Consider the following 26,823-nt stretch of genomic DNA (forward strand, 5'->3'; position numbering starts at 1 on the left):
TTCATTCTTCAGAAAACTCTCTGCCTAAAAAAATCTACACTACTAGTAGAAGTATATACAAGAAAACCGGGAGCGGATGCGATGCTGTATTAAGTCCGTTCCATTACTCATGCATTCGTGTTATGTACCTCGTTCGACATCTCCTTATTAGTAACGAGTTCTAACAGCACCGTAGCATTTGCCCTTGAACCATGTTTCGAATCGAATGTCGGCAGGAAGAAAAGTCATCTCGATAGAAAATTCTACTCGGGTTAGGCTAAGGAGGTGAAAATAGGGAGCTGAGAACTGAAGCTTACCTGCTCTCAAGAAGGTATTGTTCCCGATCTGGCATTCGTCAAATTCTCTTTCTGGGACCTCGGAGAGATCGGCTGTCAGGAGACAAAGATCGTAAACCTCTGCTTGGAATATTAGCAAACTAGCAAACTTTATATTATATCAAGGTTGAATATACCCTTGTCCCTCAAATTGTTCGCCGGCTCATCGGAATCACAAGCAACAAGTTGAGTGGTGTGGATAAGTTTCTCGCCCCGGTTGAATGACGTGACGCACGAAAGGCGGAAACGTTTATTGCTGTCCGTATTGTCTCCCTAGAACGCCCATTAGCAGTATTTTTGACAGGTGTGTAAAACGTCAGACCGTACTCTATTGATAATCCAACTGATCTGATTCTTCGCCATTTTTAGCCCACTGAAAGTTGAGATCATGGCATCAAGTTCTGAGTGAATCATTGGGTCGAAGTGCTTCAGGAGCTCAGTTCCATAATGTCTTCGGCATCTTCTCTTGTCGACAACAAGATCGCCCTGCAGTCCCCACAGAACTGCGCCTCTAGCAACAGCTGACCAGGCGGAAGCTGGGCGAATCACATCGATCTGGCCAAATGGTCCCCAAGCAAATTTAGATAATGTTTTATATAAATAATCAGATTCTCCGAAACCTCCCACGAGCAAAATGTGCTTGACCTTTCCGCCCTGCTTGTAGACTTGGGTTATTTGGCCACTGACAAGAGCAATAATCTCGTCGATGATTGGTCGGAAAGTTTCCTTGATTTCCTCGCTGAAATCCAACCGAATTAGTATGTGTAAACATCCGGATTTTCAAGGTTATCCTACTCTGAGAGTTCAAATTCTCCGTCTTCAATTTTGGCCTTTGGGTTATCTTGAACGTTTAAGGTAAGATATCGCGGCTTCGTGTTTGGAGGATCACCGGAGCCATAAGCCCGTTTCACAGTTTCGAATTCTTTCATAAGTTTGCTGCCTGGTCCTCTTTTCGAGAGTGGGACAGATCCCAACCCTGCCTCTGCGAGCCGCTTTCGTAAGAGTTCTTGAAAGTGAGAATCGCTGTAAATCTGTGAGTGAGTAGAATCATAGTAAAGGTTTAGGATGGCTAACGCACATGAAAGTACTGCCACAATTCCCACCGCTTCCGACAACTTTCTCTGCAATTTTAAGTTCGGGTTCGGTTTGAACAACTTCGTAAGTGATTAAATCAACGGTACCACCCTACAGCAATAAAATTAGCAATCGAATAGCAAGTTCGGTGACGTGAAAACTTACACCAGCGTCAACCATAACAAAAGAGTCTCCAACCTTCCCAAAAACAAGTACATTAGTATTCTAAATAAACATCGGAATTGTATCAACGGTTCATACCTGCAGTTGGCTCGCGTTCCTTGTCGAGTCAAAAGTAGATTTAATTGTATAAATTGCAGCAGCTTCCGGTTCACTAACTAGCTTTATTCTATCATCCTTTCGAGAAGCAAATCCAGCTCGTTTCGCGGCCTCCTTTGTCAAGTTCCTCGCTTTGTCACTCCATATCGCAGGAACTGTTAGGACAAACTCGATCGGTGTCACATCTACATATTCTTTCCCATAGTGTTGAGACAATCGATCGAGCGTATGAGCATACACACCCGATAGATAGTCCGAGACAACATCTATAGCCGTTTTACCAGGCGGCAGGGCCATATAACCAGAAGGTGGTTTTATAGTGGGTTTATTCGCGAATGTGGGGTCGGCATTCATGTTGGCGCCATCATTTGCAGTTGAGGGAGAATTGAGTAAGAGCTTAACCCAGACATGACGAACGAGATTTTTGTCAATAGGTATATCAGATCCCCATCTGAAGCCTGAAAGGCCAATCCACGATAGTGTACAATTAGTACATATTTTTATTTATTTCTGGAACAAATTTATGCTTATTAATGCTATAAGGGAAAACGTACCATTCGGAAAATCGTCCCCCGATCCATATGCAATTTGCGAAGGGGTCTTGTCTTCGTTTGTATTGCCGTGACCCGGCCAAGAATTGATAACTTGGATGGACTCGACAGTTTTAGAGCCGGTGTGACCATGGGCAACGCCTGTCGCATGTGATTAGAGAGCTAAACAAAAAAAGACTCTATAACGTCTCTTGGGATCGCGGATAATTACCGGTGAACGTTGTCCCTGCAATTTCATGGGATTATGTTAGCATCAATTCTCCGCTTGCCGTGCAGCTTCTTGTAAGCGCGGGATTGAACGTACCGTAGTCAACTCCCACAATCAATCTCGCTTCGTCGGCCGACGTTGGGGTCGCCATTGTTTTAAATTCCCACGGTCTAGCAACTGCGATTCTTGGCTACTCCGAACGAAAAATGGACCACGGTTTATGGTCCAAAGTTCAGGACAGAATCCGCCGACTGAATATCTGCAGCCGTATCCCCCGGCAGCTTCTCGTGTGTCGTATGTTAACCGGGCCGGCAAGCCCACTTGTATGCGACTTGGAATAGTGCGGCGATAGCTTTTGGCCTGGAACCCCTCGAAAGTAAAAGTGATGGACAAACACCACGGCCTTGGAAGCAGACGGGAAGGGCAGACGTGAAGGGCAGACGGGACGGGTGGATAGGGGAATGTTATGAAGTTCAAGTCGAGAAAGTCGCAAGACAATCACTAGGGGGTGTGACGACTTTAATAAACACGAATGTTGAGAGTCTTCAAGTTCCAAAGAAGAAGATCGAAGAGATGGCCCCGCTGCTGTTGGAAGGCTAAGTACGGCCAAGGATCCCTCACGAAAGCTTTGAGCCTCGTCGCCAAGCAGGTGCGAGTTTCAGCCGCACCCCACCCAAACGATTAACATGTATCGCAACCTGAAGTAGTACGGCGGTTCCTCAGGCAAACCATAGTAGGTACGGTCCTGTACTAGTCCAGGGCACAATTTCACAGGAATAGACTAGACTTTCTGGCCTAGAAAAATTGCAAAATCTGTCCAGACCGTTAAGCAGTGCTGCTTCGCGCACCAAATTGGATAGCTATTTGGTTAGTAGTTAGTATCGTAAGTCCGCCAGCCATATCTAGTCTCGTGCTTTCCTAGATCCTTATCATATGGTGGTGATACGAAACACTTGGGAAGCCGTTTTTCGCACGTATGTCTGTCTACGTTACCTTTCAAGCTTTGCATGCTAGCTTCGTGGTGGTGAGGCTGTACGGGGACAAGGGTCGTTAATTGGATAGACGCAAACGCTAGCACCGCGATGCACCTGGTGGGGTTCTACGCGGGGCTGGACATTTTCATTTTGAACTTACTAATATTATCGCCCCGTCAAAAATGATCCATTCTCTTAAGAAAGCTAACATCTCTCTGTAGCAGTCGTCTATATGACAAATATTGCAGCCTGTCCCCGCGCTTCAAACGAGATCCGCAAGGCTTAGGGGGTCAACCTTCGGGCTCGGGCCTCAGCTGAACCTCAACATTCACATATCGCAGACTATTCAGACATTGCCCAGACATAACATTGATATCGTCAGGTCCCAGGATCAAGAATTAACGGACGACCGCTCTCCTAAGGTGCCGAGAATCGATCGACAGCCCCGTAACCCGGCCTGGATTCTTTTGCCAAATTTGTACACCGGAGGCAGGGTTTGTTATATATATATTTCTGAGAAAAGGTAGGGTCCAGTCCTGTATTCAAGCCGCTTGCGATGAGAATCACGATAAGTCTTCTACAAACTCGAGAATCAAATCTTCATATTTTCACGGCACCTGGGTCCTGGTATATGATATTGGGACCCTCCGTCCCGGGATCACATTCCTGTCTACACTTCCTTTCTTATTCAATGAACTTCCATATTTCCAATACTCCCTTTCGGAAAATGTACAGAGATAAAAGAGACAAAATGTACTGGAGGAATCTCAGGGGTCCACTACGTCATCAGGAAGATGTCTGTCTCGACTTTTAACTATAAGCTGTAGCCAATGAAATGCTAACTTTCTATCGAGCCTTTATTAGCTCGAACCTCTACAAAACGACACATACAAACCACCATCTGCCCAAAGTAAAGGGTCTTGCCATTCGTATAACAAGCCCAAGATGTCGGACCCAAGGTCAAATGATCGTGGCTATCAGAGCAGGGTTTTCAAGGAAAACGGTTCAAATTTCGCAGGATCCGCCCTCCGGGAGGTTGATATTCAAGTATTCAAAGCGGAGCAAGTACAGGAGAGGGCTCTTGCCGACCGAGATAGAACTATCGACATCCTCCAGGAAGAATTGGAATCTGCCAGAGACAAGTTGAGAAGATTACAAAACTCCAGGTTCAAATCCGTGGAACGTGAGTTGGCTATATCGGACTCAAGTCTCGAAAAAAAATATGATACCTTGGTCGGCGACATAAAGTCTATGGTCCTAAATCTCACAAGGTCTATAGACGGTAACTTTACGGACATCTTGAATGCCTTGAAGCAAAATGCTGTGTATCAAGAAGGCCTTCGACGTTTATTGGAGCCAAATGTCACTGTCCAGGAGTTTGTCAATTTGTTAGAGAAATCTGACTCGCCAAACAAGCTCCTAGCATTCATCATTAGAGCCATAATTCTGAATATGCTTCGACTGAAGCTCTTTAATTCAAATGTTTTCCTATGTATAGGAGGGGAAAACTGGAAACAACTACGAGGAGTATATCGTCATCTTTTGACTGCGGGTAAGTGTGTCCTAAATTGGTCATGATCAAGTAACATTCTATAATTTCTGATTATCCTAATGTCAAAGTAGGGCTTGATATTCATGGCGAGGAGCCCGAAGTGTTAGTTGAGCCTGGAGATGATAGACACCGACGAGATGCATCCTTATGGAGATCCCAAACCCTCATCACCCTTGATCGAAACAAGGACCGATTGAAACTTGGAGACGGCCAGTCAGCTATACTTGACCAATTGGTTACGGACATCGAAGAACTTCTTACCCCGCTGGCTAAATCTTCGCTACAAAAAGAAGACTTGAAGGTTAATCTCAAGTCATTGGTAAAACTTGCTGCCGAGTTGTCTATTCAGCTCGGAAAGCAACGTGCAATGTTTGAATTAGAACCGAAACGGTACATTGGACATAAGGTACAAAAGGGCATGGATCAATTCGGACCATGGGCGCCTGAAAATGAAGGTGAAGACCAGGCCAATCCAAGAGATATCCTAGCTGTTATCGTTCCGGCATTGTTCAAGTTTGGAAACGACGATGGAGAAGAATTTGAGCAGCACAAGATCGTAAGACAAGCGCAGGTCCTAGTCCTTCCCGCAAAAGGTTCGGAAGAACCCAAACCCTCCGTGGATACAGTACCTACCACTAGCGCTATCATAAACACTGAAACCCCTCCTCCTCCTCCCCCTTCTGAAATCACAAACTCTACACTTCCCGGTGCAGAACCAGCAGCCAACGAGCTATCTCTAAATCCAAGCACTGTCCACCCATCCAACGAGGCCGATGTTTCACCACCAACATCCACCTTGAGTGGCTCTGACATTAGGGCTCCCACGCCCCCTCCAAAGGACGATCAGCCTACGATAGAACCTCCATCGAGTACTTGTCCCGGAAGGAAGACGCCGGAGCCTAAGGTGCGAACTGAGGACCGACCAGCAGTCGATACGCGCAAGGTGAGGGATCCAAACCAGAAAACCGATACCACACCTCTGAAAGCAAAGACTGCAAAAAAGCCGTAGCACAGGGAACTTAGACCATCCTTTACCACGACCCTAAAGCACCATTTTACTTGGGTTATGATACGGTATTGAAGTATAGTATTACAGCCGTCGATTTGATATATCTTCCTTAAATAAGTCATTGTCAATTCTGGTTTTGGGGATTGTTCAGCTCTATCGATTTGTAACTCTCCTTCCATAAAATGTCCACAGATCACTCAGAGGCCCTAAAATATTGGGTAATTTGGAGAGTCAATATTCGTTTTAAATGATTTATTTCCCTTCCAGTCGTCAATCAAACTAGAATATCTATTCTATGCATTTTCACCAAATAATAATAGGTGCCAAGAGTGACATTTGTAGTCCCCAAACCGCATGGTATATTACGGTCCAGTCCGCCTAAGCACCCCGTCTTTTTTAACCAATTTAACAGCTCGCTTCGCCAGCCCATCTATTTCTGAAAGCACAAACATGCGAACAAAAATTTCCTTTTCAAGCAACCTCTTGTAGTCTTCGAAAAAGAAACGAATCATTCGAAGTGCGTGCGCAATCTAATACAATTCCGTAACATATTTGTATCCAGCGGTCTATGGGGTTGTCCTGTTCCCATCACACTATCGTCTAGTCGATCAACCGCAAGGACGAAGGAGTCTCTTAGGATTTGATTGTTCGCATCATATTTCTTCCATACATCTGCCACTATTTTCTGGTCATCGGATTTTTCAAACAAAACAGGGATCATTCTAAAATGTTGATTGTCTTGTGTAGTTGGTTGGGCAATAAGCTCCTGCAGTGGAATCGTTCTAGCAACTTCCCAATCGATTATTCCTGTGATGTAAGAATCACTGTCGCAAATTATATTATCTTCCTGTCAAAATGGAGTAATCATCAGCGCTTTCAAATTTCCGTGCTATTAAGTTAGACGCACTTTTATTCTCACCGTAAGATCTTTATGAAACAGGTAGCAGGTCGACTCAAACCTAGAATCGACAATCCTTGGAATTGCTTGTTCCAAGAAATCTAAAACTTTTACTTCGTTGCTAGTCGAGTCGAGTCCAAATATTCGATGTTTTAGCTAAGACCGGCTCGACAACGGCCTAGAGCGCGTAGTATACTCGACCTTAGATTTAGTTGAGGCCCGGTAGCCGTTTCGGGCTTTAATATAGCTATCTTTGAGGGTAGATTCTCCGAACCACGGAAGAAGCTTGGCCTTTTTTTAGTCGGTATCTCCCTTGCGCAGAAGGACGTCTAAGGAAATCCAAAGTGAAGCGTGTTAAATGCTGGTAAAATGCCATTAACCGCTCAGCTCGATCCGACTTTGATTGTGCTTGCCAATGCTGTCAAGCGGAGCAATACGTTGTCGACAATTGTCTAAGCATTGTTACTTTTGGGGAATTGCCTCCAAAAACTATAACTGCTTGTTCATTTTGTACAATTGGAAAACAGGAAAACGATGGCTTTTTGAAGGTTTGGCCCGCGTACTTAGGTACCTAGGTAGTTTATTCGTCAGACTATAACCAACTTCACCCTGCCATTAGGGACAGCCTTTGGCGTGCCATTTTAATGTGTTGAAGGATGTTGGAATCGGATGCCGCATCCACTAGTCTATTTTCGGATCCTAGCCGACCCAATGCTTTCTTGAAACCCAAATTTTCTGCTGAAAAACTTCGCGATTCTAAACTCTAGCCAGTTCCCCTCAACATCATCCCACGAGATGGAGAAATCCTCGTCGAAGAGGCGCCGCGATAGCTTCAAGCCGGCCCCCAAACAGTCACAATCTTCACAATCGCCCCCGGAAAAGGCTAACGACTTGGCCCCAAAATCTAAAAAATCGAAGAAAGATACATCTCCGACCAAAAAATCCACATCGGGCCCTATCCGGTTATATATAACACCTTTAACAGCGGAGTCGGCGAAGGCGATTGTAGCGGCAAAACACTTATCTACTGCTTCTTTCCATGCGATCGATACGTTCCCAGAGAAGAGCTATGGGTTTGTCACACTTCCACGAGCAGAAGCAGAAGCGCTGAGGAGGAAATACAATGGAACAGTATTTCGGGGAGTCAAGATGAGTGTTGAGGAAGCTAGGCCGGCTAAGGAGGCTGTATTGAATCCGAACGGAGACGGGGCAGAGAAAGTTAAGGAAATCAGCCCGCCAAAGAAGAGCAAAAGAGAGGACGGGGTGCTTCCTGGGTTCGAGCTACCGGAAGGGAGACAGGTTAAGCGGGGGTGGACGAAAGATGCCACTTTGAAAGCTGGGAAAGGCAAGAGTAACCCTTCGGCGGGCACCTCTGAGTGTCTTTTCAAGACAGTCCTACCCCCGGTTATAGCGTCTGAGGTTAAAAAATCGGATCTTGGAGAGGACAAACCGAGCAAGAAGAAGTCTAAGGGCAGGGCGGTAAAAAATCAGGTGATCGTGAAGGAATTCAAGAATTCTACAAAATTTCCATCTTTCCTCAAGATGAGCAGCTTGCCGACAGATTCCGTAGAGAGGAGTGCAGAGTTTGTGGAAGGCGTCGGATGGGTTAATGATGCTGGTGAGGTTATCGAGGGGGCGCCTGCGAAGCGGAGGAAGCTGAGTGTTCAGGAGGAGGAGCAGCATTCTTCATCGAGTAAAAATGATGATAGTCAAGAGGAATTTGACAGCTCATCTGGGGCAGTTGATGCTCCTTTGACGAATTCTAAGTCCTTGACCGCCTCAAGTTCCGCCTCTGGTACCAGCGAGAGCGACGACGATCTAGAAAGCAACAGCGAGAGCGAAAGCGCGGATGACTCTGCAGAAGCGTCATCTGGAAAAGCTGGCTCAAGTTCTGGAAATGTGGATGAGAGTTCGCCAGAGACTTCAGGGTCTAACTCGTCCAACTCTACCTCGAGCCAGGACTCCGGCTCTGAATCTGAAGCTGAAGCAGGGTCGACAGAGGTACAGGAACCAAAGCCTACACCAGCGGCCGAACCAAAAGCCAAACAACCATCCTTGAATTTCGCAAACCTTACGAATATCTTCAAACCGAAATTATCTTTGGATACAGAAGCAACCGGCCAATTTAAATTTTTTGGAGCGGACCTAGATGAGAGTGATGGGCAAGGAGAGGAAGCCGATAGTGAGGCAGAAGATGACCAACCTTCAGCAAATCGCTTCGACGATAGCGTTCTATATACTCCAATTACCCCTCAAGCAGAGCGATATCGATCCGGGGCACCGACACCGGATACGGCTGTCGCCCCTCGTTTTAAAGATTTCTTACCTTTCCCTAATGACTTCGAGATCTCGATTAAGCGGAACTACTTCCCAACGATTACGGCTGAGGAGAAAAGCGCCCCACGAAAACCTTCTACAGGCGTACGACTATTGTTCCCGCACGCACATGACGACGGCTTGCTTGCAATATCCATCTGGGGCTCAGCCAAGCTACCCAAAATTTTGACAACCGGAGAGCTACTTGAAAAGCAAGCTACCTCTGCACAGGAGACAGATAATACCAAGAACACAGGAGATATCGAAATGGTAGAGCCCGAAGAGCAAACCGAAATACCCCTCGTAACTCGACAACCCGTAGTCGCTCCGAAACGAAAGGATACCTTCGCGGCGAATGAGGTTGAGCAACCGAAGACCGGTTCTGGAAGTAAAATTGTCGGTTGGGCTGGGAAGAAGAAGACGTTCAGCGATGCCGATGATTTCGATATGACCGACGCCCCTGCTCCCGCAGCACCAAAAGCTAAAACAGGAGCGGGAAGCGGTGTTGTTGGTTGGGCCGGCAAGAAAATGACATTCGATGATGATGAGGACGATTTTGGTGCTACCGCTCCTGTTATCGGGTACCCAGTCAAGGCCAAGACTGGTGCCGGAAGTGGTGTCACTGGATGGGCCGGGAAGAAGAAAACATTCGATGACGAGGATGAGAATGACCGAGACATCGAGGAGACTGTGAAGCCGACCACGCCTAAGACATCAGTCCCAGCTCGAAAATCAAAACAACAGTTGCAAGAAGCAAATGATTCCGAAAGCGAGAAGGAGCAGTTATCCATAGCTCAGGTATGGGAGAAGGTCTTCTATGAAAATAGAGGAGATTGGAATAGGCAGTGGAAAAGAAAGAAGCGAGAAGCCGCGAAGGCGAAAAGAAAGAAGGAGAAAGCAAAGCGAGGGTGGACTGGACTGTCTGCTTAAGCCCGCTTTTTCTCTGTATTTTATTATCATGTATACTAGGTAATTAAGCGGTGGGGTCTGTACGATAATGTGGAAGGGCACTAAGATATGATATCAAATTACCATTTTGGGTCCTACCCGATCCAGCACCGTCTAAACATAGGCTACCATTGTTCCACAAACATAGAGTTTCGTCCCATCTTTGGCTTCATCCTCAACTCAAAATTCCTGCCAACTTTCCAAAATACAACATCAACACCACATCAGCAATGAACGGTGCCTTTGCCCATGGCATCGGCGTCGATATACTCCACCTACCTCGTCTTCTGTCCCTCCTCTCTCGGAGGCCTATCTCAAAGTTCACACGTCGAATCTTGACTTCAAACGAACTTGCCGAGTTCCAAAGATTTTCATCTACAGAACCTCTAAACCATACACCCGCACTATCAAATCCGGCGATACGCTTTCTAGCTACACGCTGGGCGGCCAAAGAAGCTGCTTATAAAGCCTCAACAAATCTCATTCCAACAACGAAAGAACAATGGATAGGGTGGAAGAACTTTGAAATTATGAAAGGGTCCCGTGGCGAGCCCTTGTTAACAATTAGAGACGGGAGCGGAGAGAAAATTGGAAACGGACAGGTGTCGATATCACACGACGGAGAATACGTGATTGCTATTGCCATGGTTCCACAGACGCTTTGATCCTTCTGCTTGGCTTTTGTTTACGCTTTTTTTTTCTCACATGCGATGTTTGAGAAGTTCCATTACGATTTATTCGCCCTGAATGGAACAGAATCATGGAAATAATACTAATAATAACGGAGAGGAGTGGAAGCTACACACACGCTCTCCGGGTCAGGAATATACATGAAAGAAGCATAATAGACGTCGACGTGAAGAATGTAGAAAGAAAAATAGTAATTGGGAAAGGTTCACCGCCATGCGCTGCAATGGCCGTGGTAATTATCAAAGAAACTACCGTTTGTTCGTAAGGAAATATATAAAGGAAGAAAAACATTATGGTATGAGAGAGACAAGAAGAAAAAGGCTGCTCTTCACTTTAAGGATCCCAGGTTTATTTTCATTCCGATTTGCCCCTTCATCCTTAGGATCGTTGAAAAAACTACAATTCATGCCGTTCAGCTAACTCCCCTTAGACGCCGATATGGAATCCCTTAAAAAAACGGTGACAAAGGAAATTGTAAAAGAAAGGGATATGTTAAACCCAGGAAGGAATATATAATTAAGGGTAAAAAAAAAAAAAAAGGGGGATAGGGGAATGGAGGGTTAGCGCGCTACTTAATGTATATATGCTGGTAATCATGAAAATTCAATTTTTTTAGGCGTCTATATCATTCCAGCCGGAGCGTTGTTAGGGAAGGGATGAGGAGCCGCATTAAGGGGGCGACCATCTGTTCCAAAGTAGGGCATCGGAGATGGCATGGCCGGCCTGTGTCTACTGCTACTAGCAGCACGTTCGCGAAGACTGCTGCCATCACTAGCCGCTTTGCGTAGAACGCGGGTTCTATCATTATCCGGATCACTCGTGCGTTGACCCTGAGGGGGCATTGCGGCTCCACGGGGAACTCTAGACGCTGATTCATCAGAGCCAGATCGCTGCCTCACCTGAGGTGAATCGCTCAGGCCTGGGGGGAGGACTCTGTGGTAGACCTTACTACCAGCGTCGATGAGGTTGGAAACTGGCATCTGTGACGTCGTGTGGAGAAGAGTTGGCTCACTAATATCTGCCTTTCTAATCCTCGGCCGTTTTCCGTCTCTCGCGCCCGCTGCAGGAGCCCCAGTCTTTTGGAAAGCAGGGTTAGCGCCGTCAGACCCAGTTAGTTCTGCAAGTGTTTGGGCGTTTCCAGACGAAGCTGTAAGCGGGGCCTTCGACATGCTCGAGGGCACGGTCTGGGGCAACTTGGGTGGAGATGGCAGGCTCGGTTGGCTTGCATTTTCCTGCTCAAACATTGCGATGCTGGTAATCTTGTGGGATTTGCTGTTGCTTCGGAAACGCCCGACGAAGCTAGAACCTTGTGGAGAGTCCTCCGTGGAGAACCTAGATTGTGAAACGGCCTCGGTGGAAGAAACAGTCAAATTCCCTGGCCGTCGGTCTCGGGCCACTGGTTCGGCGGGCTTGGCCTCAGTTCTCAATTGAGGTTCCCTTTGCTGCACTGGATCGGCCTGCTTTCCTTTGCTTGTCTGTGGCTTCTTGTCAATATTGAGCGGCAAGGGGGCTGTTCCAGTCGTAACAGTTGTCATGACACCATTCATATCATTAACGCCTGGCATTCTGGGTGGCCCTCTTTGTCGCCCACGCAGGTCCTCTTCGGACGGCCTCTGTCGCATTGGCCCCTTGGAGTGTGGAGGTGACTTATGCATAAACTCATTAGGTGGCGGTTGAGCATTTGAGCGCGTCCTAGGGCGGCCGCTTTGTTGAAGTGGTGGGCCTCTCCCATCCTGACGATCATGAGGAGGGCGAAATTCAGACCGGCCCATCGGCTCATATCCACGGCTGGGAGGTGGGCTGCGGTGTTGCATATGGGGTGGCATTCCAGGCCCTTGTCGCTGTCCACCGCGACCCTGTTCGACGAACTCGCGATGCATGTTAGACGCTGGTGGCATGCCAGCCTCAATTGGGATATGACCCGCCCCCTTTCTAGAACTGTTTTGGGGTGGAGCCGTCATGGGTAAGAAGGAGCGAGGACCATTTGGATGAGGTTGGTTATGGGGACTAGGGCCTTGGTGTAAAGGATAAGGACGCCCAGGTCCAGGAGAGCCTTGGCCGTACGGATGGTGAGGTCTCTGTCCAGGCATCGGCCCAGGACCGCGGGAACGTGCGTCGGAGTGTGGTTGGTGCATATCAGGACGACTTTGCAGACGCAACCTTTCCTCGGACCGATCCAAAACGGCTTCCTCTTCATCTTCCCTGCGCCCAAACGACTCTTTCGATTGGTTTAGCAAAGGAGATATACCAAGCATCTTCAGTGCCTTGGACTCTTCCTTGCCAGGGGTCGAGGCTGGTGAGCTCTTGCCTTTAAGCATATTCCCTAGCATACCCGGCTTAAGAATAGAGTTCTTTGGGAGATCCTCTGTGCTATCAGCGAAACCAGGAGCAGGGGAGTTTCTGCCGCTGTGCTCTTGCAAACGTTGCTGCAACATCTTTTTTTTCTCCTCAAGTTGTGTTCGCCATTCGTCCGTTTCATCATCGCCGGTGGAAAGTGTGTTATCAGAGCGGTTTCTCTCCATTGGAATGCTCTTTAACGCAGCCGCTGGCTTTTCTACCTGAGGTTTCTTTTCCTCCGCCTCTTTCTTCTTAAGCTCAGATAGGGAGAATTTGGGCTTAGGCTCATGAACTTCCACTTGGGGGGCGTCTGGTTGGAAAGGTGCCTCTTCGTCATAGTCCGGATATTGGTCTTGGTTCCAGGTAGCTAGAGCCTGTGCCAGGGATGGAGGTTCCGGGAGTGGTTCTGAAATTTTCCCATGCATTGAAGGTGCATAGATAGAAGATATCCCGCTATCTGATCTCAGGTGCTGCCGAATCATATTGCTCAATCCAGCGTTTGGCGGGAGCGTTGGTGAATCACTGTCGTGCAAAGGAGTGAAATCGTGAGGTGCTTGAGTTGGAGAAAGACTGTGAGGGTTGAGCATCTGCTTTTCCAAAGGGAATGCTGGAACAATATGCCCTTGAGGCTTGTGAGGAGGCGAAGAAGCCGGAATATGGTTCGCAAGGGGTTGTTCAAAAGGTATATACGGGTCTTCATCGTCATCGTAAACGGAGGAAGCACCATCATTGATCTCTCGTTCGCTATCAGAGGCCTCATAAAAAGTAGTCTGTGGTCCCTGCTGGGGCCGCTGGGATAGTTCAGATACTGAGGATCGCCTTGAGGTAGGCTTCGTTCCTTGAGCTTCGTCAAGTGTGAATTCCGAATCGCGAGAAATGATAGGGCCGGTTGAATATTTTTCGGTGAGAGGTGAAGGGGACGGGGTTGGGCCTGTCGCGGCGATAGGAAGTCGGTTATCATGATACTCATCACTCTCCGGTCGTGGTGTTGGTAATCCATGGTTATTGACGGCTGTTTCTAATCTAGGAGATATCGTCTTTGGGGAGCCACCGCTCTGTTCGAATCCAAAGGAGAAGGGGACATCGTTCGCTTGGGTCTTCGAGGTTATCAGGGCTGGTGACGATTCTGATGTTCTCAAACTAGGTATTTGAGGCTTAGGGTTGTTTTGGGAAATATCGAGTCTGCCGCGTGGCTCTAGATCTTCGTGGTGAGAAGGCGAGAATGGCCTTGCAAAAGAACGCACTGGCGGAGACATGGCTCTCCTCCTCTCATCTTCTTCCGAGTAAGGATGAGGGCTTGCCGAGCCGGCCCTCTTCTGGGCCATAATGGCTAGCTTGTGGCTTTCAAGGTGGGTCTCCAGCATATTCTGTTCCCTTTCACTGTTATCCCGATCCAAGGCTTGCTCGTAAATCAACTTTCTAGGTTTGCTCGAAGTGGTCGAAGCCATTGCATTAACGAAAGTATTTTGAGTAAAGTTACGAGAGTTCGACGAAGTTGATGTCGCCGTAGTCGAGGATCTAGTAAGCGAACTCGGCCCTGAATTTGTGGAAGATTGGGTATTCCGATCGAGGTTGTAGTTTGAAGGGGGTGGGCTTTGGCTACGGGGAGACTCTCGGTCGGCAGTTGAAGCTTTGCGAGATCCACTCTGTGCTGGCAGGTCATCAGTATATAAAGCCCGTCCTCCAATCCTACCGCGTCCAATTGGGGAAAGAGGAGATTCTTCGACATCATCTGAACCTGCCGCGACTGGATTGATTCGAAACACTTTTTGCCTGCCCCCAAACAAAACGTTACCTTCCCCCTGTCTCGGCCTATCCATAATGCTACCCGAGTAGTCTTCCGTTTGAGCAGCTCTCCCAGGTAAATCAAATGAACCCTCGGCCCTTGACCCACTTCTAATTGATGCAACTTCGGTTATATCTGTCAAGCCTGCTACAGTTGGTTTGGCGAATTCACCATCCTTGTCATCCTTGAAGAGAGTCCCAGAAGCAAGTGCTCCAGAGCCCATTCCGCTGGCTCCCGTGCCTTCTTGGTCTTCGCCTTCTCGGAGAACACTGAACCGTTTTTCCAAATTAGGCATCATTAAGGATATTCGAAAGTCATCAGTAGGTGGAAGGGCCTGTGTGAGGTCGACTTGGGGTCGGGAAGCCGGTGGAGGCTGACTCTTGTTACGTTTGAAAGAGCGAAGTTTATTTTGAGCTTTAGGCTGCTCATCGTCCCGGTGTTTTTTCGTGAGTAGTCGATGCATCTTGAATGTTTTGTTAAAGGGAGTGTAGAACTTGTAGCTAGGGTTGATGGATCCAGGCGAAGGATTTCTGTTCGACCCAGTCAGTTTCGATACATAAAAATAAAACGATTAACCCAGGAACCCCGCCATACCAATTACTTTTGTTAATTTAGATGAAGTAAGGAGACATATGATGGTTGTTAAAGGCCTTAACCGCTCAGCGGAGTAGAATCAAGAAAAGACGAAATGAGGTTTAAGGTTTGTATATAATGCAGGCGAGAGAAGTTAAGAAGGGAGTAGACAGTAGTCCCAATCGATGGCCGTCGAGGCTATGTTTTTTTCTCTTCAAGATAGTGCTGTCTAGCTGTTGATAGCGATGGAGATGGTGGAGTAGATAAAAGGAGGAGGAGGAGGAGGAGAGTGCTGTCAGACTGTAAGGGAAGTGTTTCGAGTTGTCTGCGTTGGAAATTCGGAGCGTGTCGTTGACCTGAACCTGAGCCTCGGTGCAACAACGTCGACTACCACCCGCGATATCCTTTTTTTCCCTTTCCCACGATACAGTCGATGTGTCCACTATCGTCGCCTACACCTAGTAATAATAATATTGCAGCTGCAGCTAGAACTGGAACTAGGTTCGGATCCTCCTATCCAGATTCCTGTTTCTACTATTCCAACAAGCTAAAAACACGAATAAGGCGACCTTGAAAACGAATGTCGGTGGTTTTTTTGAATGGACCGCAAATAAACAACAGGCCTAATGAGTGGCTACGCTAAGAGCGTGAGAGGAACAATAGAGGTCGAAGAAGTGTCGGGACTTCCTTCTATCTTCTCTAAAGAGATGTTAAGACGCTTGGAATGAAAGGCAAAAGCGGGAGAGACGGATATTAAGGCTGGTTTGTTCTCAGACACTCTGCTTTGATATTGGCCTTGTTTGAAATTAAATCCACAAGCCGCAGGAACGGCTCAGGTACAGCAAAATGGAAGGGAAAAAAAGGACGACCCATGCGCGCTCTGCAGGAAAAGAAACGACCCTGTCCACCTCAAGCACCTGAGTGGAGCATTGATCGAATCCACCCAGCGGTCGTTAGCCATTCAGGGCTGTTCTTTTTGGACAGTGACAGTCTGATCTCCTGCCCCCGAGCCCACCAGTCTAACCCATGTTCAAGGAAGTCCATCCGTTCGAAGAAAACACACAGGGATCCCTGTTCATTTCTTTTGCTGTTCACGCGATGACAAGAATGGATATGGAAGAAATTCCAACCCTCGAAGGCTAACCCGCGGTTTCTCCATGGCATTTCGTAATTGCTCTGATGAGAAAACTTCTGCCCAGATCCTGATAATTGTTAACGCTGTCATTGAGCGAATTCATCCATTCCATGACAGCCCGACTTGACAACGAGTTCGAAAATCTCGCAAAGGCGCTTCGTGGTGGTCGTCGAATCTCGGTTGAAATAACGACCTCTGCTCGCCATGATCTTTGATAAAAGCATGCCACTAGCCGCTGATACAATCCATGAACCATCTTGGAAAACATTTCGAGTCCTGAGCTTATCTGCACCAACATTGACCGGAAACCCAGTCCAGACCATGCAAGCTTGACTGTGTCGAGGAAGAAGAAAAGGCTCGGTCATTAACGTCTCGTGTTCGTATGAATCAGTGCCCCTCCTTGATCTGTAGAGCCGACCCTGTGGCGCACAATTGCACAATCACCACCAATTATTGGGCATCTATCTTCACGCATCTGCAGCTGTTCAGCGGGACTCGATCAACATCGGCGAGAATGCGATTGCACTTAATTCTCGACCCGAGTACAGACGTGGGAGCCCCTAAATCCGGGTCCCAAAAAACGCCAGTTATTGGGCAGCAAGTGTCGCCGGTGCTGGCCAGCCATTAAAAGGGGCCTCTGGTTGGCTTCAGGCCAGGAAATGATCGCTTGGGTTGGCCTCCTCACCGGGCCAGCGCCAGGAGAAAACCCTTTTTGATCCCCGGCCGATAATCCCTGCCAGGCACACTTTCTTCCTTGCCGGTTTTTTTTGCGCTTTTGACTTCCCGTTCTTTGCTTCTATTTTTTGGTTTGTTCCAGCATGTGACCTTTCTCACGAGACTGCTAAAGAGACGTCGCATCGAGCATCAAATCTGCATAAAATTGATGCTTTACCATCTTACCTGCTGTGCAACCCGAAGGTGATTATCGTGATACCCATTCGATGTTCATAATCTCGACGGTGCAGCCAAGTCTCGAGAACCGGGACAATTAGCGTTGGCTGACTTTCATCTATCAAGATGAAACTAAGGGGTTTAGGCCGGACCTGCGGGATAGTGCATCAAAGTCAAAAACAAAAGAAAAGGTCATGAACCATCCACAGTCACCTTTAAAGCTTTGCGAGCTCATTCGTCAGTGTCTCCTTCCGAATTGATCGTTCAGCATCTATAAAGGATTCCAACCCGATAATCATGACAGCTCGCATAGTCCCACTGCCTGTCAAAATATGTAACCCGATTGTCCCAACATCCTTTGAGCTTCAAGATGCTGTAACCATGGTAAGACGGCGCTCTGGCACAACATGCGAGTATTGTTCGATTATCGCCAACATGACAACAAGAGGATCGGAACATATCCCAACTGGGGCTAAGAAATCGGAAGCTCAACTATAAATGCCGCAAATTATTGAGATCGGTTCCCGAAGCCGTAGATTCACATCAGTGCCGCTTTCGACACATCCCCATATGCACCCGCAGAAGCAGATCAATTGATCCGACCCAAGGATATACCCTTGGAGTTTCTTACCAACTCAACCTTATTAACCAACAATGTATTAGACTCCCATGCGTCGCAGGTATACAATCACACTGAATCGAGGCATCGGTCGGAATTCCTTTCCTCGGTGCGAGGTTATTTTCTTAGGGCCGACGGTGTCCTATAAAAATTTCACCGAAATATGACTATCCCCAATCTAATCGACGTTGGTCTCGAGCTCCACTCTCCGACAATAGCGAACGGAACCCCATAGTTTCTTCAAAAAAAAAAAAGAAAGAAAGAAAGAAAGAAAGTCGTTGTCTGTAACCGTCTCAAACTGCAAGTATTCAGATCGTCTATCAAATTAAGGCTTTAAGCCAACCGAAAGGAGGTTTGCTGATGCGGCAATGAATCCTTTACTGCATACCTATCTCTAAATATTCTACTGTGTACTACACCCATATCCCGATCCTAGATTGCTATAACAGCGATTGAGGCTAATAGCACCGAAGCCGTGGTCATTCTGGATCAAGAGGCCAGCGCAGGCTTTCCCATGCATGAAATGTCTTGAATTCGCCACGACCGGAATTATATCTAGAATTCCTATCGTCCCAAGCCTCCCCAAAAGCGATCTTCATGAAAAAGCCCGTTGTTGTGACGTATCCACACTTTGTTGTCCAGGTTCAAGCTTCCTTCGTTCATGCAGGAACAAGAAAAAAGCGAAATGAGGTTCAGGACTGCACCCAGCGAAACAGAAAACCGGTACTACAAGGAAGGAAAGTAATAGCGTCAGCTTATTGGCCAGGCTTCCATTTTTGCAAACCACCTCCAAGGCAGCTCCATGGCTCCGTAACTTTATAAACCTACAATATACATAATACCATCTATACGATGTCTAATATATACAATAACCGACTCACCTATTGGGCACGGCTGGTTTATCCATGCTCCGTGGCCCTAGCCCAATCTCCGGTCAAGCATCGACAAGCATTGCAGGCCCGAGAGGCGAAGGGGGCGGATAACGGGCGTGGCTGGTTCTCTTCAATGGCAAACTTGCATGTGCATGCATACGCGCGAGCCTTGGTAGCACTTAAATTTCGATGGGGAAATAATCTCGATCTTACATTAGGTATTACTAGAGGTACAGCTCGTATTTCAAGTCTCTCACCAGTAAGGCTTATATGCATTGTGTTTATCAACTACCATAGCATAGAAGACTTACAAGGCCATTCCCGGCTGTAGAAGGAAAGGAGAGTAATTTCTATAAGATGATATCGCTGAGAAGCAGTAAACCCAAAACTTCCACGAAAATGCTATAACCTGAGAGTAAGCAAACACAATTCACGATTCCCATGCTCTTCTCTGACGCCTGACTTCCTGTTCGAACAAAATACATAAATAGGAAATAAAACACAGGTGCAAAAGTCGCACTAGGCTTTTGCGGGTAAGGTGGAAGCCGAAAAAAGATAACAGGGCGATACAATAGAAGAATCGGAGTGAATATAAACGAGGCGCTAGCCTCGGCAGAAAATAACCAATGCTACAATCGGCCTGTCAGCCAGCAATCTCACGATGCAGTAACATCGTGCTGGAAGACTCTACCAATAGCAACCCAGGCAACGATGATTGCCGTCGCAATCATGATTTTGTTTCTGCTTAACCAGCTCTGGCTCGCCCTCTCCGCGACCACTATTCGCTCGGCTACCTGCTTTTCTTGCGCATCTGCGCCTTCCGATTTCGTGGGTATAGGTGTGCTGGCAGCCATGACCCGACCATTCTGGGGATTAATTTTATGATCTCTCATCCACTGCCAGTTGTCCCTATCGACCTCTGGCCAATCTGCCCTGAAACGGGCACCTCCATCACCAAACCCTATCTTGCCACCGCCACCAGTACTTGTACCGCCACCTGTCGAATTCCACCATCGTGACATCGCGGCTAGTTGTTTTCGCTGTGCGGGAGTCGCAGATATCGATCCCGTCGTCATTTCTTCCGACGTCATGAAAGATAGAAGACCGGTGAGAATAGTAGAAACTTCCCAGGCGGGATTAAAGGATTTAGGGTGGAAGTCCGATATTGAAAGGCACAGCCTTGTCGATGTCTGGAAGCGTCCGGAAGGTGTCATCATTCGGATCGCTGGTGGTTTGAACGGATAGTCAGGAGGGAACACGAGCGTGCCCCAGTACTGTCCACCGGTATATGGAGTGTCCGGTGGGCCGTCTATGAGATACACCCATCTACGACATTGTTAGCCACTCGACAGATAAACCAAGAATGGGGGGATATCATATTTATCCACTAACTCTAAGATATTGCTCTCAAGTGGGTGCGCAGTAATGTACGGTGGGGCCTCCTCCTGGATGTGCTTGTACTCTTTGGTGAGCTATCGTGAATCAAATGTTAGCCAGCTTCATATTGATTGGTAATGGCATCCCAGGGGCATCTCATACACGTTTATAGGCAGTTTTGGACGCCATCCGGCCGGTAGGGGACTATGAGATGGCGATGTTTAGATCGGAGTCGGTATGTACGTGAAGCAGTAGTGTCGTGGGAGAAAGTTAGAGAAAGCCAGCAGGGCGGCAACGAAATAATGGCCCGAAGCAAACAGCGATGGGTTGAGTTGAGTTGAGTTGAGTTGAGTTGAGGGTCTGACAGATGGCCGGGATCGCCTGAGTACCGACGAGCACGTGATCTTGTATAATCCAACGCAGCACACTGTGTTGCTATTTTTATGCATTTTAAATCGTTTATTGTTCTCGGGCTTCATCAATATGGACTCGGGCTAATCAAGATGGTTACTAATCCTATCTACCTATACAAACACTCTATTCTTTTCTCTTCAAAAGTCTCACTTTTAGGTCGATTTTTAGTAGTTAGAGAGCCTAATGAAAGGTTGCTGAGACCCCTGAATACCTCACACCGTCAATTTCCAACCCAAACAGCAGCTTTTCACCCTCTACTTCCATAACAAAGTCGAACTCAATCACATAATAGCTTGTTCCATCTGTTTTGTTCCTAACTTTCCACTTCTCTTTCGGGATAGAATTCAGGTCCGTCTCAAGGTCACAAAGTGGGCGCACTCCTGAAATCACCCGATACAAAGTCAGTCCCGCTGCGCTGAACTGCCCATAGCTCCAATATATATATCCACATATCGAGTTTTCGAGGATTTATATTAATGTCTTACCGGAGGCAGAAGGTTTGGTAGGCATATCATCACCATTATAGGCGTATAATGTATCTGTAATTTTCAAATCACCAGCGTCGACGAACTCCTCCGTCTCCAAATGCTGGCAGTATGTGACCCTGAAAACACTTTTGATTCCGTTGATTCGAACTCCCTAGATTATCAAAAATCACTATTAGTTCCGGTTTCGAAGGCTTGTTGTTTGAATTTCAAATTTGGAAGGCAAGAGTATAATGAGGAATCCCTGCCTTCTTGATAAACCATTCCATTTGGTCTCTTACTCGCAAGATTCCATCGTATTCGTCATGGTAATTGCTAGAGCATTGTGTTCAGTGCAAATCAGAATGCATCAACGCCAGACTTGCTCGCTTACTCTACATGATATTTAGGATGGATTCCCTCGTTGAACCTTACGTCAACGCAAACACCGTAGCTGGTTCTGGCAATACGATCTTTTACAATCTGACTTTCAATACCATGCATTACCGCCCCTCGCGCAATAGAAGTCCATCTTCAATCCAGGAGTCTAGAATTTAGTGTAAACCCAAGATCAATTTGTAAAATATAGAAGACTTACGCATCAGGCGGCTGTGCAACTTCAATGGTGTATTTCTCTTTATCAACCCATTCTTGAACTCTACGTCGAAGGTATGGAGATCCTCCAAACCCTCCCACAAGCAGAATCACTGCATTTTTAGTCAGCATAACCTAATTCCCGTAGCTAAGCACGAGCAAATCAAGGGACATACTCTTCACTCGGTGCGACGCAGCGGCAGCGGCCTTGACCTGGTTACTGACCAGTGCAACAATTAAATCGATCGTTGGATCAAATATATTCCTCATGTCATCCCTAGGCATACATGAATGTCAGGCCATATGCACGAGTTGCAGGGGAAAGACGCATAAAACAGTTGATAGGCGTTTAGCATACCTAGTGAGGGTTAGATAGCCGTCCTCGTCAACTCCAGTGGCACCCTTGTATTTCCGTGGGAGGCCGAAAGCAGTGATATAAAACTTCTCCTCGTTTTCATCGTCCGAAAATGATTGCTTAACCAGCTCGAAATCGCCTAGCATCCTCGCCTTTGACTTTTGAGGGATTGAATCGTAGCTAGGAAGATCGATTAATAAAACGTCGAACGAGCCCCTTGAAGTTTTCTGGGTCTTACTTTTGAGAGCCAAATCTTTTTATCATGTAGGTTTCAAATGCTTTGTTTATGAAAATTGAGCCGCAGCCACTACCGCACAATTTATGGTCAGTTATCTCTCCTTCTGGTTGCTCTGAATGCAAGAATATCAGTCCATCATTGACATTACCCTCCTTGGCCGCCTGTAATCTCCCGAAATTCAAGACGGGGACGAAAATTCATGATTTTATAAGATATCAAGTCCTACCAGGTTTCGTTAAAACATTGACAAGTCCGTACATAGGATACTATAACTAGGTAAATATATCGATTGAATATGACTTACAACGGTTCCCCCGCCACAATCTACAACTGTAAAACAGTCGTATCGCTACAAAAGGCCACATCGATCGAGTTCGATTTAGAATGTGTTTTTTTTTGGGGGGAAACATCGAGTTAAGGAGAGTTCGCTCACACGAAGTGGCCCATGGCCCAAGCTCCGGAAGGCTGCTATTGCAGCAGCTTCAGGCTCACTTATCAGCACCAATTCCTCTTTGGTGCCATAGCCGGCCTTCCCCGCCGCCTCAAGATGAGTTTTTTTGGCCTTCTCAGACCATATCTAAGCACATCCGATCTCGGTTTAGCAGACCCAAAATTTTGAAATGGAAAAAATGCAACCACGTCAAAGTCTTCATACCGCAGGTACCGTAAGTATATACTTCAGATTTGATTTCTTAAAAAAAGTTGGGCCATATACAACTATCAAAGTTTCTGTTATATGAGCTTTCAATGCGGAGAGGTAGTCTGTGACGAGCTCGATAACTGCCTTATTATGTGGAATCTTTTTAGAAGCCTCCTGAGCTTCTGGGACAAGGGTCGCGTAATCAGAGTCAAGGAGTAACTTTGTCCAGCGGATAACTTTAGACGAAAGGTCTGGAGCTTGGGCTTGAAATCCCCATTTCATGGTTTCCCAGGTTCCATCTTCGGTGTATACGAACTCTGTCGGGACTTTATCGGATATCTTGGAGCCTGGACACAGAAGTTTCGAAATCTAAGGTTATTTCAAGTAGAACTCGATATATTTTCTTCCAGTAACTAACCTGCCGCCCACTGTTGTATCACGTTGATTTTGGCATCTTCATTAACGTTTTGCGGGTTTCCTGTTATTAATGTCTAAAGGATTGATATATGTGAGTCTCGGAATATAGTATAAAGGGAAATCCCAATATATCCGCATTGTTTATAACGGGGGAACATACCCAAGCAACTCCAGTCCATGTAGTCCCCCAATCTATCCCAATGACAAACTCATGCTTCAGACGCGCCTTTTTAGTCGGCGGCGCACCTGTGACGACGGTTTGCTGCTCCGTATCTGGATTTGGAGCTGGGGACGCCTCTGTCCTCTTGCGCTTCTGCTGGGAGCGTGTCATTTGAATGTCTATCCGTTTTTTGACCAAATGATTTAGTCAATTGGACCTCCGAAGCTGAATTCGAGGTGCAGCTGACTAGATTTTACGACTTTACGTGTTATCTTCGACCTTCGCGATAACAAATTGATACCAATGGCAAAGTATTGTGGGATCGAGGCTTAATATTGCGAGGATTAAGAGAATCGAAGTGCATCTGCGAGGGGAGACCTCGAGAAAGCTCCAATGCTATCAGTTAATCCCAGCTCTAGCTCAATGGTTCTTGTGCCAGTGACTCTAAAGTACACTAGCAGCTTCAAGATCCAGCATCAAATAAAGGAAAGGCCCTCTGGGAACCAACTACAAATGCACCTAGCCGTGCGATACGTGTTGTTCTTGGTGCAGAAATTCGGGCACCGACCTAGACTTCGAGGCTGGCTCCTCACTTCATGAAAGAAGTTTATGTGGAAGACTGCACCCAACGCAGGATGGTACCTGCACGAATGGGAAAAGCAGAATGCTCAACCATTGATTAGGACATGTAGTTGCCCGTGTCAATGCGGGCGAGCGGGATGATAATGGAGGTCAAAAACGGTCCTAGGAACAATAATGTTTGAGGGATTTATGGTGCTACTTTCACCGAGCATGGCATGCTGGTAATTACATGTATGGTCAATATAATATAACACCGTTGACAATGTTATCAACTCCTGGCACGATAGTTAGCTGGATATAGCGAACTAGTACCATGCATAATTCATACATGCGTCACTAGCCTACATGATAGACACATCGTTAATGTATTTAAACATTGGGGCACAATGTTCAGGCCCTATAAAGTGGGGAAGGGAAGGCACATGCACACATAAACATACGCATACACTTTAGAGCTCCAAGCTTGGAGGAGTCTGGCTGCTGGCTGGGTTGACGCAAAGGCCACGAATTGAAATTTACATTTGAAGGCCCCTAGACTACATTTTGTAGCACAAACGTTTAAATTCACCCCAGCACCACCTTATCGATATCGTTGGTGTATCCCGGAGAGCCTAGAGGCTAGTGGTTACCAGTGGCGAAATTGGATTGCAATTGATATTGCAGTTAAAGGTACATACAGCTTTGGGTATGGCCCCCATCGCTAAATTGATAGACCCTACCACGTTAATTCGAATATGCTTTTCATCCCGGTGCATACAACATTATTATGAGATTGCAAGGCCATCGATACTAACAATATATCTTAAATAATTATGGAAACCACAGATCTCAAAATTATATCCGCCGAGATGCCGCTACTACCCCCCCTAAAACGGCGTAGAATAGGATCAGAGAGTTCCTACGAACCAGATCCCAATGAGGCCGATGTGTCAAGCAATGTATCTAGCGAAGGCAATGTATATGTTGAAACGCTGTAAGTCAAAATTTAAAGCTGGTATTTGATATAACCTGCAGACTCTACGATCTGCTACATATTACTGACCAACCAGCTAGCGCTGAACTTGCTCCGATCCGCAGGAAGGCAGCTCGAGGAGGCAAGAGAAAGGTGGTAAAAACCTATAAAGCCCGCCGGTCTTACAGATATGCTAGTGGGACGCCAAAACTTCAACAGATACAAGCATCTAGATCCTCACGCTCTCGGAGCCGTGAAGTGAGACCTGTATTGAAAGTAAAGGACCGAGTTTCTCCGCAGAAAGCGTCTACCCCGCCGGCAACAGATATTCTCAATTCGGGCGAACTTTCGATCGCCCCTTCTGCTACTTTCACCTCGAGGAGGTTGACGAAAATAAATCCCGTCCGATATGGGTTCGTGAGCCACTCTGAACAAACTGCTGAAGCCCAGGATGGTAGTACAAAAATTCAAACCAGCGATTCTATACACCCTCCAAAGCACCATCGAGATCAGGAAGATAGCTGCCAACAATCAGAATATCGAAGTGTTCCAAAATCTCCATCCCCAGGCAAAGCACCAGAAAAGTCCGGGCCACAAGACCGCATTGCTGAACTTGAGAAAGAAAATATCATACTAGAAGAAGAAAACGCTACGCTTCGAGCGCAAGTAGATGAACTATGTTCCAGAATCGGAGAAGTAGGATCCAATAGCTTGGAAACAACTATAGTCAAAGACGACGTATTCTTCGAAAACGGGTTTATAAATCTCAACAAAATGATTCGAGATTTCGTTCGCGAATTTCTCCAATCCAAATTCACATCTCCGTTCTCGCCGTCAAAAGTTCCAACCAAGATCAGAGATATTCTAAATTTCGAAGGCACAGAGTGGCAGAAACATTTGAGGGGCGGGAAGAACAGAAAGGTTCTCCGAGCCATTGCGCAGAAGTATATATCCTTCTATTTGGTCGAGAACATAATCATTGATCCGGTCTTCCGCCACAATCGCCAGCTGCAGGATGCATTTTCTACCATCCAGACAGTATTTCCGGACCATAGCGTTCGCAGCCGTTGGCGCAATAGAACAATCCAAGAGCTTCGTTCGACATTGCCTGAGCCTTTGTCCGATGACTTGATGGTCGAGCTGAAGTCCAAAGAACTGTTTAGGGATACTAGAGTACTCTGGGTTAAATATCAGGAAAAAAAGGAAGCAGAGCGTTTGAGAAGGATCACGGGATATGCCCTGAAACTTGCAACGGAACTCCATAAGTTGCCGTATGAGATCCAATATGGGTTCTCACGGGATAATTGGGACAAGTTGCCGCGGGATATCGATACACACCCAGAGAAAGAGTTTTACCATATAAATGTCCATTCACGTCATTCTAATTTCCAGTTTATGACGGTATTTCCTGGGATACGAAAATTGTCTAGAACTTCTGGACCGGGCGAAGATGAAGATTCTGGGATCATTTACCTCCCGCTTCAATTATCGGCGTATGATTAACAAAAATCTGAGTTGGTTTCCTGGAGCTTAACCGGTATGAGAAGAGTTTGATTTTGTCATATTGTTAGCCTCGAGCTTGTGATAGTGTTCAGTAGCGGTTT

The 26,823-nt window shown here is 46.7% G+C and overlaps 7 protein-coding genes across 9 annotated transcripts; 4 read left to right on the forward strand and 3 right to left on the reverse strand.

Annotated features, from left to right (window-relative positions):
- Nucleotides 1-147: 147 nt before the first annotated feature.
- DFL_001740 (uncharacterized protein) lies at nt 148-2,577 on the reverse strand (the record flags this gene model as incomplete). The annotated part of the gene is made up of 11 exons (XM_067630405.1): nt 148-242; nt 297-395; nt 452-587; nt 642-1,053; nt 1,110-1,337; nt 1,393-1,499; nt 1,554-1,586; nt 1,650-2,125; nt 2,222-2,359; nt 2,430-2,444; nt 2,523-2,577. 11 exons carry the CDS (start codon nt 2,575-2,577, stop codon nt 148-150), a joined length of 1,794 nt encoding a protein of 597 aa, XP_067493051.1.
- Nucleotides 2,578-3,508: 931 nt separating this feature from the next.
- On the forward strand, nt 3,509-5,961 carry DFL_001741 (uncharacterized protein; the record flags this gene model as incomplete). 2 transcript variants are annotated; one of them, XM_067630407.1, is made up of 5 exons in its annotated part: nt 3,509-3,517; nt 3,649-3,923; nt 4,265-4,359; nt 4,419-4,952; nt 5,021-5,961. In XM_067630407.1, 5 exons carry the CDS (start codon nt 3,509-3,511, stop codon nt 5,959-5,961), a joined length of 1,854 nt encoding a protein of 617 aa, XP_067493053.1. The 2 variants fall into 2 exon arrangements, with proteins under 2 accessions (XP_067493053.1, XP_067493052.1); XM_067630406.1 differs by having other exon boundaries at nt 5,024-5,961.
- Nucleotides 5,962-7,654: 1,693 nt separating this feature from the next.
- On the forward strand, nt 7,655-10,105 carry DFL_001742 (uncharacterized protein; the record flags this gene model as incomplete). 2 transcript variants are annotated; one of them, XM_067630409.1, is made up of 2 exons in its annotated part: nt 7,655-8,860; nt 8,970-9,008. In XM_067630409.1, the coding sequence occupies 2 exons, from the start codon at nt 7,655-7,657 to the stop codon at nt 9,006-9,008; spliced, it is 1,245 nt and encodes a 414-aa protein (XP_067493055.1). The 2 variants fall into 2 exon arrangements, with proteins under 2 accessions (XP_067493055.1, XP_067493054.1); XM_067630408.1 differs by having other exon boundaries at nt 7,655-10,105.
- A 248-nt stretch (nt 10,106-10,353) lies between these two features.
- DFL_001743 (uncharacterized protein) lies at nt 10,354-10,788 on the forward strand (the record flags this gene model as incomplete). The annotated part of the gene is made up of 1 exon (XM_067630410.1): nt 10,354-10,788. The coding sequence occupies one exon, from the start codon at nt 10,354-10,356 to the stop codon at nt 10,786-10,788; it is 435 nt and encodes a 144-aa protein (XP_067493056.1).
- A 645-nt stretch (nt 10,789-11,433) lies between these two features.
- DFL_001744 (uncharacterized protein) lies at nt 11,434-15,399 on the reverse strand (the record flags this gene model as incomplete). The annotated part of the gene is made up of 1 exon (XM_067630411.1): nt 11,434-15,399. One exon carries the CDS (start codon nt 15,397-15,399, stop codon nt 11,434-11,436), a length of 3,966 nt encoding a protein of 1,321 aa, XP_067493057.1.
- A 4,283-nt stretch (nt 15,400-19,682) lies between these two features.
- Nucleotides 19,683-23,856, reverse strand: DFL_001745 (uncharacterized protein; the record flags this gene model as incomplete). Its single annotated transcript, XM_067630412.1, has 17 exons — nt 19,683-20,352; nt 20,419-20,498; nt 20,566-20,607; nt 20,793-20,838; nt 21,029-21,197; nt 21,303-21,456; nt 21,551-21,617; nt 21,676-21,813; nt 21,880-21,988; nt 22,052-22,152; nt 22,234-22,410; nt 22,469-22,537; nt 22,617-22,690; nt 22,902-23,045; nt 23,124-23,455; nt 23,527-23,599; nt 23,686-23,856. The coding sequence occupies 17 exons, from the start codon at nt 23,854-23,856 to the stop codon at nt 19,683-19,685; spliced, it is 2,616 nt and encodes an 871-aa protein (XP_067493058.1).
- Nucleotides 23,857-25,115: 1,259 nt separating this feature from the next.
- DFL_001746 (uncharacterized protein) lies at nt 25,116-26,722 on the forward strand (the record flags this gene model as incomplete). Its single annotated transcript, XM_067630413.1, has 2 exons — nt 25,116-25,240; nt 25,321-26,722. The coding sequence occupies 2 exons, from the start codon at nt 25,116-25,118 to the stop codon at nt 26,720-26,722; spliced, it is 1,527 nt and encodes a 508-aa protein (XP_067493059.1).
- Nucleotides 26,723-26,823: the final 101 nt, after the last annotated feature.

This window comes from Arthrobotrys flagrans, assembly GCF_004000055.1.
Source record: "Arthrobotrys flagrans strain CBS H-5679 chromosome Unknown unitig_3, whole genome shotgun sequence".
NCBI lineage: Eukaryota > Fungi > Ascomycota > Orbiliomycetes > Orbiliales > Orbiliaceae > Arthrobotrys > Arthrobotrys flagrans.